The sequence below is a fragment of the Eurytemora carolleeae genome, unplaced genomic scaffold (assembly GCF_000591075.1).
Source record: "Eurytemora carolleeae unplaced genomic scaffold, Eaff_2.0 scaffold966, whole genome shotgun sequence".
Lineage (NCBI taxonomy): Eukaryota > Metazoa > Arthropoda > Copepoda > Calanoida > Temoridae > Eurytemora > Eurytemora carolleeae.
The window spans coordinates 45,040-63,451 of record NW_019396856.1 but is presented as its reverse complement, the minus strand read 5'-3'; the positions used below and the strand labels follow the sequence as shown (position 1 = coordinate 63,451).

Genomic DNA, 18,412 nt, shown 5'->3' with positions numbered 1-18,412 from the left:
GTATGGTCTATAATATTATTCAGTAGTATGGTTTATAACATTATTCAGTACTAGCTAAAGGGCCCGGCGTTGCCCGTGGAAAAAAATTTCGCATTTTGTTTAGCCTAAAACACCCAAGAGTGTCCACAAGAAATTTCAGCCCATTCGGTCCAGCCGTTTGGCCGGCTATACGCAACATATATATGAATGTCTTGTTTAATCATATAGATTACGGTTTATAATGTTGTTTAGTAGTAGGGTTTATGATATTATTCAGTAGGGTTTATAGTATCTAGCAGTAGATTTTATAGTATCTATGCAGTAGAGTTTATAATATCTATCAATAAGGTTCATAATCAGCACATTTATAAAATTAATCTTTATTATTCAATTTACATCTTTTCAACACAGATTATTTATTTTTTAGGAACTTATTTCAAAATGTCCCGTAAATTGACTAGTAAAAAGAAATGTCAACATGATTAGATGGTTTGAAGACTACAAAAAAATGACAATGGTGGCCCTTAACAGGAACTGTATATTTAATTACAATTGACTCTACATTTCTAGAGGGGTACAGGGTGTCCCACGAAACATGACATTTAAAAAATCGTTATTTTTAGTTAAAACATCCCTTTGCTTCATTATCTTTTACTTTGAAATCAATTTTAATATAACATGACTCCCATATAATATTTTTATTGATCTTTGGTACCAAACCACTCAACAAATTATGGAAAAAGACATTCTAAACTATTCACCAAATGTCATGTTTCGTGGGACACCCTGTATGTCAGGTTCACGACTTCACGAGATTTACATAATTGTCACATTCAAACGCTTTTCACAAATTTTTGATCATATAGAAAATTTAAAGGTCACTTGTTATTACGGCTGTCCCTTTAAGACTATATCAAAGGAAGAACGACTTTTCATGTTAAAAAAAAGATTTTTCAAAGATACATGGATGATGGTCTCAGACATTTTAAGGACATACTCAAATGAATTTAACTATAAAATAATGTAGACTCAAAAAGGCTGGAGGGTCCGAATCTATTTACAGCCTGGAGAAAATCCTTATGTCCTTAAAGTATGGAGGTGCAATACATATTTATGTAAAGACCATCTCTTTTTTTTAGACTTTTTAGAATTCTCAAAATATTGTTAAAAGATCAGCTATTAAGGAGAGGAAAGCTTGACCGTTCTATTTAAAACTTTTTGTAAAAATTAAATTTTAAAAATAAATGTTAAAAAAATTGTTAGATTTTTTTACAAATATTTCTATATCTAAAAAAACATTATTTATTAGCTACAAATGTATTCCAAACTGTTTTACCAAAAAAAATATAAAATCCTAATTTCGAACCATCGAAAGCAAATATTAACGTTTTGTTCAAAATTACGTAAAAATGTTTGAAGTTTCGAAATGGTGTTGGTAGTTCAGTTCGATATTACATCCAAAATGTAGGATATTTTATTACAGAGTCAAGAAGTGTTGATGATAGAGTTTCAAGAAAAAGAGCGGTAAGGTAACAAAAAGAGGGGAAGGGGGTAAACGCCCACTCCCCCTCCAAAGCCGTTTTGAGGTGTACATACTTACCGTCTAAAGTTTCGCATGGTACAAAATTGACTAGCAATAACACTATTCATGTCTATATAAATCTGATCTTGGCCAAATGGATTCATGAATGGTGAATAATTTGGCTGTTGATTGAACGATACATTTTGTGATTTTGGCCGTTGTTTTAACGATCTTAACTTGGACTTCTGTGGAGTGTAATCAAGAGTGCATTCAGTGTACTGCTGTTGTTGTTTATTTCTTTGATTTACTGGATACCGGTTCACAAAAGAGCTGTTTACAAACACCGAACTCCTAAAAAAATAAAACAAATTAAAATTTCCAAATGTAAAATCCATTTATTATTCATAACACAGCAATTATAACAAAATTACTGCTTCTATGTAATATTGACGACTAATATCTTTATTGCTAATTAAAATTTCTTAAGAATTTTGCTAGAAAAAAAGTTACTACATACTTAGAATTACACGCTATGTAGGTTGCAAGTAAGATTGCAATCTTATATGATTTTTAATCATAACTCATCTTATAAAAGAGCTATCGAGATGAACAAAAAAGACAAGTGGCGAAGCGTCCGGGGAATCTAGTACATAATACTTTAAAAATGACGAGAACAGGGCTGAAAACTTTAGAATGGGATATCCTTAATCCCGATCTGTTGACTTTTATGGAGATTAAATTCATGTGGGGAACAAGCCATATTTAATCTGGAGATCAAGAAAAAGAGAGGATTAAGCATTAATCCTGATATCCACCATTCTAAAGTTTTCAGCCCTGAGCTGAAAACTTTAGAATGTGATATCCTTAATCCGGATCTGTTGACTTCTCTGGAGATTAAATTCATGAGGAAAACAAGCCATATTTAATCTGGAGATTAAGAAAAAGAGTGGATTAAGCATTAATCCTGATATCCACCATTCTAAAGTTTTCAGCTNGGGGGGGGGGGTATCATATTTGTTGATAATCTTATATCCTCTTTGTCCAGGCACGTATAACCATTAAAAATCCCCCAGTTTCCTTGATTTCAACCACCAAACCCCAAACCATCAAAGGTAGTTTTGTCAAGGCCAGGACAACTATTATTGAACTGTAGAAATGTTATACCAATTTACATACAAACTGCTGAAACTACTTGACTTCAAACGATTACGAGTTTAGAAGTTTAAAAGAAGTTTAAAACACCGTAAAACCAAAAATTCTAGATTTGATGTTTTTATGCAAGCAAAATTCACAGCTTATCGTTGTGAAAAAGAGAGTAATCTACGCTCTTCAACATTTTTCTAATATTCAATAGAATAATAATATCATCTATACATATCTTAAAACAGCTAAACCGATCGGGCCTAATTTTTTTGCGGGACCTCAAATGACCTTAATTTTTATTGTTTAATTTTGCAGAAAGAGAATATGCTCACAGAAAGAGCCATAATTAAAAGTTGAAATAGTAGATAAAAGCTTAGTTCAGAATACAAGTTTTCACCTGAAATCAGATCTACAGCTGTCGTAGCTGTTACTACTTGAACTGTAATCGGAACCACGTAGGTTAGACACATCATAGGCCGGATCCATGTTCAAATCATTTCCCGCATTTTCTGGATATAGATTCACAAATTTGCAACATCGACTGCAGCATCTACGGATTTCGTAACAGCTGTTATTTTCGTGATATGATGAGCAATAGTCTTCCTTCTTTGAGCATGTCAAATGATGGTTCGAAACCCTTTTCGCACATCTTTCACAAGTCTTCGAACACTTTCGAACTTTCGAACATTTTGAGCAGTATCTAGCGTCTCTGGGTTTTTGGGAAGTCAGTCTAGGGAGACTGTTTGAACTATTATCCGAAAATTGGTATCTGGATGAACTAAAGTTTTGGTCAAAATGATGATTTGAACTATAGTTCTGATCCAGCTGGTGATTTGAACTGTAGCTTTGTTGGCAAGAACGGTTGCAACTATAATTATGATTCTTTAATTTAGTCGAATCCGAGCATGAACTTAAGCTTCGTGATTCTAAACAATAAAATTATTTATCTAAATCTTACAAAAAAAGTCAACCTTTCAATTAATCACAGAGTAGTTAATGCATAGAGGAACTATTATGAAATGTTTAGTCCTTTTAAGTCTGAAAAAAGAATTTATTTATTTTAAATGTTCACAATTTATGTACGCTTTACATAAAGACATGCAATATGTTCTCTGGCATAATCCGTTACAATTTTTTTTGAAGTTGTAAAATAAATTTTAAAAATCTGTAGGTGCACTAAAATAATTATTTGATTTAAGATTAAAATTCAAAATTAATTTTCAAGATAACCAAAAGGAGTTTCTGGCCCCATTATAGAACTGTACTATGAGAAGAACACGTGTAGTACAACAAAATGGCAGTATCACACTTTTTTGGAGTTTATAGCACTCTATTTATTATCTACTCTGTATTTCATTATTGTAACAAACTGATTAGTTAGTAAAGAAGTAAATTTCATTGTTTTCCTGAATTTTGCTGGGTTCGAATCATCTCCGTAGAGTCATTGGATGATCCGGTCAACTGCGTAGAATCGTCCAAGGATTCAATTGATTGGATGGTTCGTGAGGATTTTTTCAAGACCGATTTTATACTCTGATTTTTTGGAGAATATTTTAAAAATGTTGCGCTGTTATAGTCGTCCACTTTCAGCATAGCTTTCTCTAAAAAGATTTAAAATTTAAAAGAAACGCACTTTAAAAGTCATTTTATCTTTTACAATTATTCCTGGGTTACAACAATTAAAATTTCAGACCTTGAAAGCCCTTAATGGATTCTTTTCTCCTTTTCCCAGTTTTAACAAATGGTTCCTTGCACATGTACTTTTCCGTGAAAATATTTAAAGTTTTACTTTTAAGTTTTTTTGTTTTGTTGGAAACTATATAAGCTTTAAGATTGAAGCCAAATCATAATAAATATTTACCTAAGTCTTGGTTTGTAAGTCCCAAAAATCTTTCCAGATTTTTCCGCCTTTAAAAATCATTCTTATTTGTTTGTTTTTTCATTTTTAAAATTAATATGAAAATATATCTATTTTTAATTTTCACAATTTTTAAATCAAATTACAAAGTTGAAATAAGCCTTCACATGTTGCCACAAAATATATTCCAACATTTAAAATATAAGTTACAGTAAATAACATCTTTCTTTGATCTTTCAGATTAGAATTCCTTTACAACAGAATAATTGATTTAACATATTGGATTTAGGATTCCGATGCAATCTTTCTCATCATTCAATTTTAAACATTTTGGGATTTGTTTTGAAAAAATTAAATTGATAAAATTTGAATGTTTTTCCTTGGTTGATCTGGGGGTAAGCGGCTGTCAGTCCCGGGTTCTGAAATATTAATCAATGTTTTTCCACAAAAAAATGTTTTTTACTAAATTACCCCGAGTTTAATTTGAAAACCTACGCAAAATACATTCAGACGCCATTGTTTTAATTGCATTTTGACGCGCGCACTACCGCGGTTAATTCAAAATGTCCGCTTAAACGGAAGTGCAAATCCAAGAAAATTTCAAATATGTAAAATATTTTTGTCTGTATGTGTGCAAAAGTGTGTGTTTGTGTTAATGAATGATCGTGGTAGATGGAAGGTAGAGATGCTTCGTTTTGTTATTTATTATCAAATTTCGTCATGGCTACCATGTTACTGCTGTTCTAGGTGTTGATACCAAGGTTAAAAGGTGAGTGGGGGGGGGGAGGGGAGAAGGAACAAAATTCCATTTGGTTTGTATAATAAGTTTGCACCAATAATCAGAAACTTAGTGACGCTTTAAATTTAAATTTTGAAATCGCCGAATCAAAATTTCTAATGGCAAAATCTGCTGGAATTTTCTAGAGGTTTGTTAAAATTAATTTTTAGCGAACAAATTTTTTATTGTATTAATGTGTCAATGCTTTTTATAATATGTGTTTTTTCAGGGCAAATATATTCATATTTATTGGACAACATGTATTAAACTAGTAAATTTTACTTGTCTACTATTTTGGCTAATGGCGTATTATGTTTATGTTTACTAAAGATATCTACTTTATTGGTCTACAAAAAGTACAAAATATAATTTGTACTTGGATTAAAAATGTGCCAGAAAACACCAGCTGTGACTGTGCAATCTAATGGAGGATGAATTAGATAATCAGGTCTTTAATCAACCAATCAATCAGTCGTTGACGTGCAGTCCATCCAACAAAAATTTCGTGACGTAGGAATCTAAAATAGGCTAAAAAGATTGGCAATACAAGGAGAAAAACGAAGAAGATAAAGAAGTGAGTGAGTCAAATAATAATAATAAAAATCAAAGGTTAACATCATCAGGTTGCAAAGATATAGGGATTTGAAAACTCAGTCCTCTGTGGCTAAAACTCAGTCCCTTATAAATATTTATTTAGAGAATAAAAAAAGATTGAAAAAGTAAGACATAGACAAAACTGCTTGTAAAATAATTGATCAAACTGCAGTAAACAATACAGAAAAAATGTAAAGAAACCAAAAAATGTATATGAAAAGAAAAGAAAAATAATAGATTAAATGAAAAAAGTAGATTGAAACAAAAAAAGCTGCACATGTGAAATGTAAAGTGGTGGAGGGGGGCAATCACGAAAAAAAGTAGAAAAAGGTTTCTGTGTAGGTATGTGAAATCAATCAATCACTGTAAAGAAGAAAACTTTTCCGAATTAGAGTTTGGAACGCCACAAAGCAAGTGAGGAATCACGACCTGTAAATAATTGCACGATCAGGTTTTTACTATTCAAACAGCTAAATCAAATTGACAATGTTGTCTTGATTTGACTCCTTTTATGGCTTTTATTCGTGTTTTTAATCGAAAAAACTGTCGAATGGAAAATAGAAAATAAAGTTTTTGTTCAATTCGTTTGACTCTGTATTCACCCCCGATTCCTTTCTGCAAATTATTTTCAATTTCTTTTGCATCCAGCAAATCTTTTTTTTCAGGTTTTGTTGATAGTTTAAAGGAACTGAATAATTTCGCCTTTTTTCTAATTTTCTAATGGTTATCCCAAAAAACATGGGAATTCAGTGACGAATTCGATATTGTTTTTGTTATGAATTAGCATTGTAATACCTCATTTCAACAGCCATAATATAATTATGTCTACTAGAGTTTTTTTTTATGAAAAGGGTAAAAGACTGCAAAGGTGTGTCTATAATGTCTCCGCAAGGTGAACAGTGAAGACGGACAAGTTTACTCTGTTTGTATACTGTAATTTGCTTGTTTTACTAAGTACAACCGTATGCAGTCAAACAAAATGTGAACATAGCAGACGAAACTCTGCAGCTTTCTCAGTAGGTATCACTATACTAAATCAAAGAATTATTTAAAAAGACGATATCGAATTCGTCACTGAATTCCCACGTTTATTGAGACACCCTGTATTAGATCTTATGTGATTAAGTGGTCAAACATGAATCACTGTCCAGCAATATGCTTTCTTGAAAAGCAATAAAAGTCTAAAAAACGGGGAATGAGCCTAAACACTTCTTTGTACTCGGATTTTCAAGATTGAAACAAATTTAAAAATATACGTACAATTTCCGATTCAATAAGCCAAATTTTAGGCTTATAGATACAAAAATGACAATTTTATTTGCTCCAACTAGAGTGAGTAAATTTGGTAAAAATAAAATAATCTTCGTTTGCACAATTTTGTATTTATTGGTCTACAGACTTGTTTGTAATCGGATTTTCAAGATTGAGACCATGTTTATTATCTAATTACAGTTTGTGCTAACGGATATTATCTTTATTTTTACCAAATCTACTCACTCCAGTTAAAAACTTTTAGGATCTTCTAAAATTGTTGTTTATAAAACTACAAGTCTAAAATTTGGTGCATTGAATCAGAAAATGCAAGTAGATTTAAAATGGTCTCGATCTTGAATATCCAATCACAAAGGAGTCTGTAGACCCTTATTTCCCATTTTTTATACACCCTGTATATATATATAAATAAACAATATAACATGCTATAGACTTATTTTAAGATAATATATATATATATACTTATGTATATGTGTATTGTGAATTCAACACAATAATCGATTTTTCATCAAAATATTTCTAATGAAAACTTTGTAGAGAAGTTTTTAACAGAAAAATTTTCATAAATGTTTTATAGATTAAACCGTGCTGTCTATCTTTTTATCCTCACCTAGATGATAATGATTGATTGATTGATTCTGGGATTGCGGATCAGTATCTAGGTTTAAGTTTGACTCTTTTTCCGATATATCCGGAGAGAGGGGGAGAATAAATACGTCCTTGGACAGGTTTTCAGGACTGTCAGAGGGTTCAGACTCATCTGGCTTGATCACTAATCCATCCAAGGATTCGGAAGGAGTTTCAATTCCAAGATATTTAAACAAGTTCTTCTTATTAGTTCTTTCCACTATGGAGACATCATTTCTTTTGCGATCTAGAAAACAAGATATCATAAAACAAATCAGTTATAAGATCTAAAAATATCATAAAACAAATCAGTTATAAGATCTAAACATTTTCCTCCTGAATCCGTCCATCTTTTAATTTTACAAATATATATTCAATATTATGATTTATACAATTTTTCGTAAAACATATATATATTACATTTTTACAAGTAAGACCCATAAAACTATAGAATAAGAAGACGACATTTGTATTTTAACGAATGCATGGAACAGTATAGCTAGATATTAATAAAAAATATTTAAAGTTCAGATTAAAAAATACTTGAATAAATTAAATCATACGGTGAGACCCAAACATCTGTGGAACAGGAAAATGATATTTTAGTTATCCTGTGCTACTAGGGAAAAAATAGTTTTACCAGTAGTTTGAGTATCTGCAAGTTATTAATTGAATTAGGATCTTGTAATTTATGTGTTTCATGTTTAGTGAACTATTTAGTTTAGTGAACAGTCATGTTTCTATTCCATATTTTCATAGGTCCTTGCATCAAAATATGCTTTTCTTAGCTTACTTTACCTATCTATCTATCTTTCTATCAACCTAACTATATCTACCTATCTATCAATCTATCTATCTTTCTCTCTATCCCATTTGCGGACGCATGACAACAACCTGGAGCTAAAGTTGATTGTCTCAATTTTCCATTTATTCACAAACTCCATCTTTTTAACAACCCAACTTGATTGCAGGTCTTCGATTTCCATACAAAAAATATAATTACATAGTTGCAAATGCGCGGCGCTTCAAATAACTAAAGTTACGATGCGCGCTAATAGCTAAAAATTTAGCTAAATTGCGCAAAGTTAACAGTTTACAAATGTTTAATGATAATTTTTCATAATTGAATAGATTTTGTGTAAAGAACATTTTGCAGATATAAACCAAAAATGGCCTGGGGGGAGGGGTTCTGAATCTTTACAATAAAAGCTACATATTATATACCTATACAACTAGTTTGCTTGAAGTTTGCATCAAATAAACGCCGAAACTGTTAAACTGTTCGGGCCCAAATTTATTGTTAACTTCACATGATCCCAGGGAATGTTTATGGATAATTAGAATTGAAAAAATTGCCTTAAAAGATTTTGGTTTTTCAAAATCCACGAAAGTGAAACTAGAAAAAAGACCAACAATTAAAAATAAAAATAGAAGATGAAGCCTAGTAATATATAAAAGAGTTTTATTAAAAAGTTTTTTTTTATTTCCTAAATTTTTAAAAAGTATACAATACGAAATATTTTTTATGAGTTTTAAGCATATTTATAAAGTCTGTTTGCAAAAAAAAATTGGACTGACTGTTTTAAAAACACTCCAAAAATAAATAGCTATCAAAGATCAAAGAAAATATTTTAATCATTTCTCTTTCGCCAATCGTCGTCTTTATTACGACACCCTGTAGCTAGTTTTAATGAGATATTTATGCTTACTGAACTCAAGACAGGACAGGATAAAAAATGATATCTAAACATTAAGATGGAACGAGGTTGAAACAAATTTGGGAGAGATAAGGGATCATAAATTCTAAAACAGGGGTTTGGTTAAAGTAATAAAATGTAAATAAATGTTTAAAGGAATTGTATCCCCCATTTAAAGAGTTGAATGCCCGATTCACAACGGTAACATTTAACCAATTTACTTTATTTGTCTATGCTGCAAGAAACCGTATTTAAAAAACATTAATTTCCAGAAAGAACAACAATGAAAATTTTTACATTTTTTCTCAGATAATCATTTTAGGCGGTATCATTGTGATCTGAACCTGACATTACAAATTTTAAGAATATTAAATTTCGAACAAATTCATCTTTTGATAAACTTTGAACAACTTTCAAAACGTGATATGACATTTTTCTTGAAACCCTGTTATCTGTAATCTGCATACATAATCCAATAATTCTAGATTAGTATTAATCATAACAGAATCAATTTCACGCCAGCTCAGTGGTTCAGCCCATGGTGCCTTAGTTTGCAGTATCGCTTCCTGTGAGGGTTGTAGTAGAACCCATGGTTGTTAATTTTAAATATGATTTCAAAGGTTGAAAGAATAAATTTAATGTCTGCCATTTTCGCAGGTTTGGCATTCAATTAAAGTTATGATCAAATTAAAATCTGTTTTTTCAAACTGTCAGAAAGCGCCAATTGCGATGAAGGGTCATATCTAGAGATTGACATAATTTTTGCTTTGTTTTAAATAATAGATTTACTTAAAGATGATAAACACGTAATAGACTTTTATTGAAATTTGACTGTGTACAATTTACATTGACCACAGATATTAACCAAAACAATTTATTAAAACGATTAAACGACCCGCTTAGTTTTTTTTCGTTCAGGCCTTTTAGTCATATGAGATCGCATATTCTTGTTAGGTCAACTAACCTTTTAATAATGTTAAAAAAGCATGCCCATCACTGGCCAGTGGTCACTCATATGTATTTTTTCAAATGAAAAAAATACCATCAATTAAGAAATCGCACACTAATAAGCGATGTATTGAGTGTATATTTTGATTAATTTCCCTCCATGCTCCAAACACTGTGTTATTACTGTAAACAGAGGAACAGACAATCCTTCCTTGGCATGAATTATACATCCATTTTTTTAAATGATCATTTTCAATTTTATTTTTTGTACAAAAGTGAATTAAGCTTTTTAGCAAATATGCAAACATTTTTGCAAAATTTTAAATAACCTGATTTTTAATCAAGAAAAACTAAAAAAGTGCAAATTTCCTTTGACAGGTTGTTTGCAAAAAATTTGCAATTTTTTTTTCGCAAAACTTGTGCAATCCGTTTCCTTATCAAAATCTGACAAGTGGAAGTGTGTCAAAACAAAGATTTAGTTTGCTACAGGCAAAAGCAGTCATTCAGGCAGTGTGCCTGAGGACTCAGGCAGTTAGTATTAAAGCCCGGTTTTAGGTTATGCATTTTTTTCCACCCTTCTTAGGGGGTGCCAAACGCCCTATCCCTAGCCTATACATAGATTTAGACCCCCCAGCCTTTATAGGGTTAAATAATAACTTTTAAATAGGTCTGTATACACTACAGTACAGTATTCATTACGTAATAGGCATGTAAGAAAAGTCAGAAAATTTCAACAGCCTCAGACCAATACTTTTTGAGTTATGTAAAAAAACTACAGGGGGGGGGGGTCAAATTGACCCCCCCCCCAGCGGGAATAGGGTTAAAACTAGAAAAACGACGTTATCTTCCATATTATTGATTTGACGATGTGGCTTAGCGATATTTATCGAACTGAATTTCAAGCCGTATAATCGTGTTCCATCACACCATGACTGTTTAAGTGAATGCAAAAACTGGGATGACTTGATTACAAATATAATTAATAGGCTGTCATTCACTCTTCAATCATTTTGTAATTATCAATATAAAACCTTGATCTACGATCTCTTAGCTGGTGTTATTATTATTTTGGCCATAAAAGTCAGGTTTAAGAAAAAAGAGTTTTTAATATCCTAAACTTCTTTTAAAGACCATTATGAAAATGTTAAATTGACATAACTATGATTTGACAAAGAAAAGATTGAGAATTTACTCTACAAGTAATAACGACTAATCCAAGAAAAAATTAATACATACATTTATACATAATGCGTCTTAAAAATGTTGTTCTTCATGATTAACCCTGTACCCTTGGTGTATAAAAAAACTTATGAATTTTTATTCATATCCGAATATTCTAATTCTTTTATCTTTAATGCAACTGATTACTTACAAATGAAATATAAAAAAGATTTAAAACATTAGGTTGCAAAATATAGGGATTAAAAAATTTAAGTTAGTGGCTGTACTATCAAAGTTGTTCTGAATAGAAAATTAGAGGCGGTAAAAAGTCTTAACGTCCTAAAAATAATTTTTGTGCAAAGGAAAAATTAGCAGCAAGTAAAAAAGTTCTTAAACTGGCCGTTTGAAAACTATCTAGCTAAAAATTCTGTTGCATAATAAGTTATCTTAATCACAGGATTAACAAATAACTGTTTTTTTTTTCAGTGTAATTTATAATATTTCTGTTCTCCCTCCGCCACAATTTTAATAAAACCACAATGTCTATGTATCAAAAAAAAAATTAAATTGCTTGCAAATATTTGACTGTTTGTTAATGTTTGGTTGAAAATAACACTGCTGGTGGGGCCGGGGNGTTAACACCAACAATCATCTTCCCACCTAGAAATATTTTAAAAATGTTTCTTCAACTATTTCCGAATTCCTGGAATCAACTTTTTACACGATCAATAGTTGACAATAAATCATGCTTTGATTCTTCCACATTGTTGAATTGAAAACAATGGTGGGACAATCCGAATTTAAGCAAAAATTTAGTTTTGAAATTAAAACAAAGAAAAGCGTTTTGTTTTGATGCACAAATTCGTATTAAATAGATATAGGAAATTCTGTCCGAACACTAAATATTAAAAACAGTTTCTAGTATCACAGTGAAGGTTTCATTTTTGTAAGAAATATATCTAAAGATTTTGTAAATAAAGAAACAGTACAGTTGTAAGAAAGTGTACAGTTGCAGAGAACGTAAGAAAAAATGCTGAGTAAATCCACAAAGTCGTCACTTAAGTATCATCATGTTTAGGTAACCCTTATTTAAAAAAGATCTAAAGATGCTTTATTCTTATCGTTTTCCCATCAATTTTCCCATTGTTGCTTTGCAAAAAATCTTTTTATAGATATTATTTGATTTTGTATCCTTACCTGTCTCTTCTTCAGGAATTTCTTCATATAGAATATCGTTCTTCTCAGTTTCTTCGTCATTTTCATTTTCCTGCTCATCATGATCACTATCAGACTCATCTATCTCTTTTCTTTCTAATTCTTCTTTCTTGTTTACACTTCCATTCAACTTTCTTCTGTTCCGAGCATTTTCGCAATTTTTCTTTCTTTCTTTTCTTGAATTTCTTCCTTGGTCGTCATTTATCTTATCATTATCCATTCTTTCCAATGTATCATTCATATCCCAGTTTTCAATCTCCTTTCTCCATTTTCCCATCTTCTTCTCACCATCTCCCCCTCTCCCCTCGGTTTTTTCCCTTCCCCCACCATCTCGTATATCCGTGACCCTTTTATCTCTCCCATCTCTAGAAGCATCTTTAGCAGCATCTTTACCACAATCTCTGTCTGGGTTTAGACGTAGACGTAATCCATCCCTGGATAGATATATAGACAGATAGATATATATAGATAGATAGATAGATAGATAGATAGATAGACAGATAGATAGATAGATAAATAGATAAATAGATAAATAGATACATATTTGAATGGTCTGTTTATTTGATGGTTATAAATCAAAAATAAGAACACTAAGATACAACAAGATTAAGAAAATGTTTATTATAAACAAGATTAAGAAATACTAAGAAAACTATCTAAAACTATTTTAACAAGATGAAAACAATATTTAGAACAAGATTAAGAAAATATTTAAAACAAGATCAAGAAAATGTTTGGAATAAGATCAAGGGTAAATGTTTAGAACAAGATTAAGGGTAAATGTTTAAAACAAGATCAAGAAAATGTTTAAAATAAGATCAAGAGCATTTTTAGAACAATTAATCAAGGATAAATGCTCAAAAGAAGAGCAAGAAAATGTTCAAAGCAAGATCGAAAACATATTAGACCAAGATCAAGAGAATGTTTAGAATAAAACTAAGATCAAGACGAAGAAAATGTCGATGAAGTCTAGAACTAACCTGGCAAGAATAACAAGGTTTTGCTGAGGTGCTGAACAGTCTACTTGTGAAACCCATATAGAAACCTTGTTCGAAACTGACGAACTTTGAATTGAACTGAACAAAATTTAAATCTACTTAAAGGGACTGTAGACCTAATTTCAAGTGATCCTCCATTTAAAGAGTTGCATTTACGATTCACAACCGTATTCTTTAAAACTTTGTTAGATTAATTTAACATGTTATTAACTTTAAAAAATACTTCAGAAACAATGTAGAAAAATCGGGTTTATTTATCCTCTTTACCTCATTCCGATTTTCTGATTGTTGCAAATCGGGAATGTTCCACTTTAAAGGAAAGGTCACTTACAGTTACAACAAATAAGTCCGAATTTAATGAACTTGAGCCGCGTCTTAAATCCGGTTCAATTGAGCGTCGGCTCATATTTGAGCTGCGGCTCCAATTATTTAAATGCATGCCTCAGTTCTTTTAAAAAATATTATAATTTACAAATTTGACCGAACAATCAACTTGTTAAAAATATCACCTGAAATATTTTGAATTTTTAAAGCTTGAAATCAATTCATCTTTTTCAATTTTTTCAGAATCATTTTTACTCTCATCATCCTTCTTTTGGCTTTCATTACTTTCTTTTTTCTTTTCTTCATTTCGGTCCAGGAATTCTGGGTCTAAATAAATAAAATATGAAGCTTTTTTTCTCGTCTTTTATAACCCCTAGATATGACCAAGAGTATGCTAATACATTTTCAATTTGCAATGTACTGTACATAGACCAAGTTGAATGTCCAGCTATCGGTAAAACTTTTTTGTTTATGCAATCAAATTCACTATCCATAGGTAGCAAAACTGTTCTCTTCCTATTCCCAAGTTTTATGGATCTCACATTACATTCACATCGTATTTCAAATTTAAATATGTGAGACATATGTCGTAGCTTTAAAATTAGAAAAGAAGAAACCACTTGATTTTATTTGGCACGATGCTCTGGAAAGAGAATTAAGAAAGTCTCCTTAAACCCCGGAACTTAAAAAATCCTCGGAATTTTCTGAATAGGAATTAATTACGTTGAAGTATTCAAAGGTTAAACTGTCAAGCTTTGAAACTCATGGTATGCTGATAAAATTGATAGATAGATGGATAGAAAGATATATAGATACATAAATAGATGGATAGATAGATATATAGATATATAGATAGATAGTTAGATATAGATAGTTAGATAGATAGATAGATAGATAGATAGATAGATAGATAGATAGATAGATAGATAGATAGATAGATAGATAGATAGATAGATAGATAGATAGATAGATAGATAATAGATAGATATATTATATTTATAGATAGATAGATAGATAGATAGATAGATAGATAGATAGATAGATTGATGGATAGATTGTACAGTTGCTGCCCATGACACAGAAATTTAATTAAAGTAGTTAATTTCTGTTAGTTTGAAGTTAAAGTAAGCAAAGAAAAACAATCTTTCGGCATATTTTGATGCAAGGACCCATACAAATATGGAAAAGAAAGACAACTTGTAAGTTCAAGTTATGCTTTTTAATAGTCCAATAAACATGAAACACAGTAATTATGTAGTATAAAAGATCCCATTTCACTCAACAAGTTGAAACTCAAGCTACTGGTAAAAATATTTGTTTACTCGCTGAGTTTTAGATATTTTTTATTGACATTTAGCGATACTGTTTTATGCATTCGTTGTAGTCTTTTTTTACCTAATTTTTTTGGATTCAAGTATATTTTAATCTACATGGGTTTTCTGGAGTTTTTTAATAACATTTAGCGATACCGTTTCATTAACTTATTAATATCAAAACTTTTGTGTCATCCACAACACTTAATCTCATTGATATCTAAATAACTCTAACGGTTTATCAAATTTTAAATAACGTTAAATGTCGCAACGCCTTGTCTTTTGGTTTTACCACAATAACTCACTTTTAATTTTTGCAGCACTGACATATACATTTAAAAAATGAAACGCGCTTTTTTCTAGCTTATGTTTCATAAAAGTAATTTACAAAATACTGCTCGAGTAAACATTTTTAAAGATGAGTAAATTTTGAGTCCTCAATTTTAGTTAACTATGCTGGATTCAGACCATGGGGACTTAAAAAATCAACTTCATCCTCAGGCAGAGAAAAAAAACGGATAACTGCTTATACTACAGACTAACAATCTGACTGGATTATAAATGTGTGGCTTTTAACGCCGTATTTGCAACATATATGTCCCCATTAATCAATCAGTATGCAGTGTCTTCAGTGCATTAGGCTGCAGCATCAAGAATTAAAAACATTCACAAAGACATTTTTGTTTTCAAAATCAATTTTTTAAAATAAAAAAAAATTTAAGGTTTGTCAAAAATACGCAAACATTTAGCATAATTTACGAATTCCGAAGAATTACAAGGTATGCATTCAGAAATAACAAAATAAAAACATTTTGAAGAATTTTCAATTTTTTTATTTCTTTTTGTAAATTTTCTCAAACATCTAAACTTTACATTCAAGCAATTCAATCAATGATTTACTTTTTAGCAATTTCTATTCAGTCATTTTTTCTTTTATTCTTCTTATTATTATATCCCCTACGTTCTTTATGCGCTTAACCCCCTTTTTGCTTTTCTATTCCGCTCTCCCCATTACCTCTCCTAACAACCTCCCCACCACCAAACCCCAAATATAAAACTCAACCTCAAGGAATGATTTGTTTTACCATCGTATAAACTGAATTGGTGGAGCAATATCAATTTTCAGATTCCAAGAAAACAAACTTTAAATTATGAGAAATGCATATTTTTGTTGACATTGAACAAAGTATGACTTTGAGTATAGCAAAAAGTTTTGTAATATTTGCTTCTATATATAAATTTGGCTTGTCTGTCTGGGTGTCTGTTTGTCTGTTTGTATCCAATAAACGTCAAAACGGCTGAACCCATCGGGCCCAAATTTTTTGTGGGACATCTAGGGACTCCAGGGAAGGTTTATGAATGATTTTAAATATTTGTCTCCATCAAAATTCGATCGTCATTAAATTTTTTAAATTTTTGAAAATCCGCGAAATTTTTTGTGAAAATCCGCGAATTATTTTTGTTTTGTTTTACGATGTACACAAAGAGAACATGTTCACAATTACTTTAGGAGATGGGCGCGAAGCGCCCTCTAAGGCTAGAAAGAAGGGCGCGAAGCGCCTTGAATTTCTAGTATATTTATAAAAAACTTTTGCCTTTTTTATAACAGGATTCAAAATATGCAAAAATATATCAGCATTTTACCAATTACTCAGTTTGTACTAAACTAAGCCACAACAAGCTTGTTTTAGTTCCAAAAGTTAAAACACAAAATATGTATTGCTTGCATTTTCAATATTTTTAGATATATGTAGACAAAATGAACTTGAGAAACCTGCACATTCGTTTTTATTATAACTGCTTACCTAGATCCACTTGAACTTCTTGATCGACGCCTCCTTTCATTCCACCACCTTTATCGTCATCATTATAATCGTTATCATTATTATCATTATCATCATAATTTTCAAAATTTGTCCATCATCAGAATCTTCATTACTCTCCACAAAAGAATCTTTCATGGATTTAAACAGAAGATTTGATCTGAATCATAATTTATAAACAACTAGCTCACGTGAATGTAGGTTTCGTCGAAAAAAAAGTTTTGATTAAAAATTTTTTGGGAACTAATCCCTCTTCTCTTTAAACAAGATTAACGTTTGAAGTTAATTGTCATGAATATTCTATTATCTCTAAAGTACCCCTACAAAGTATTTCAAATTGACCAATTTATGGAAAAGAGTCATTTTCCAAAAATAAATAGTTTTTTTAAATTCATTACAACCATTACAAACCATTTTTGGGCCGAATTAAAAGAATTTTGAGACTTTTGAAAATGATTATTCGCTTTGGTTGCAGTTTTTATTTCATAACAAAGGAATTGAGTATTTGCCACAAACTCTGGTTTTTAAATCCTTATATATTAACAACCCAATGTTGTTGACCTTAGATATTTCAAACTATGACTTCTGTTATATCAAACAATCAAAGTTTGAAATATCTAAGGTTTACATAGTTTGGTTGTAGATATATAGGTATTAGAAAATTTGGATTTGTTGCAAAGACTCAATTCCTTTTTAAAAAAGGAACTAAAAAGCATATATCCTGGGCCTAGATTTAATGAATAGCGATAAGGAGTTAAACTACGCAGACGAAGTAAAATTACTTCTCTTGTTTGCCAGTTCTAGTTGGAGAGAAGTGGTTCAGCTACGGATACGTGGTTTAGATACTCCTCATCAAATGTTAACTTCTATTCCTTAACTTTGGTCTATGATGAGTTTAAAAATTCAATTTTTGTGCGACTTTTGATTTTGAAAAATGACGATTCCTGTGTTTTCATGAATTCATTCATTTCTGGTTTTCAGCCCACATGGTAAATTCGATTTTCAGCCCATCTACACAATGTAGAATACTAAAACAATAGTTTAATGGAGCCTCCTGTTCGTAACTTTGAAATGCTTATGTTACGAACAAACATAAACTGATAGATATTGGATATTTCTTAAACTCCTACTGATCAATGTAATCAATGTACATTCAATGA

General features: G+C 30.8%; 2 protein-coding genes across 2 annotated transcripts; both read right to left on the bottom strand.

Moving 5' to 3' along the window:
• Positions 1-707: 707 nt before the first annotated feature.
• Positions 708-8,017, bottom strand: LOC111709444 (uncharacterized). Its single transcript, XM_023483101.1, has 6 exons — positions 7,757-8,017; positions 4,882-4,921; positions 4,506-4,552; positions 4,051-4,245; positions 3,042-3,570; positions 708-1,852 (listed from the first exon to the last, which is right to left on the bottom strand). Exons 4-6 carry the CDS (start codon positions 4,235-4,237, stop codon positions 1,576-1,578), a joined length of 993 nt encoding a protein of 330 aa, XP_023338869.1. The 5' UTR covers positions 4,238-4,245; positions 4,506-4,552; positions 4,882-4,921; positions 7,757-8,017; the 3' UTR covers positions 708-1,575.
• Positions 8,018-12,171: 4,154 nt separating this feature from the next.
• Positions 12,172-18,412, bottom strand: LOC111709439 (HIV Tat-specific factor 1 homolog). Its single transcript, XM_023483098.1, has 6 exons — positions 18,197-18,412; positions 17,235-17,282; positions 14,302-14,443; positions 13,775-13,870; positions 12,777-13,228; positions 12,172-12,239 (listed from the first exon to the last, which is right to left on the bottom strand). Exons 2-6 carry the CDS (start codon positions 17,272-17,274, stop codon positions 12,172-12,174), a joined length of 798 nt encoding a protein of 265 aa, XP_023338866.1. The 5' UTR covers positions 17,275-17,282; positions 18,197-18,412.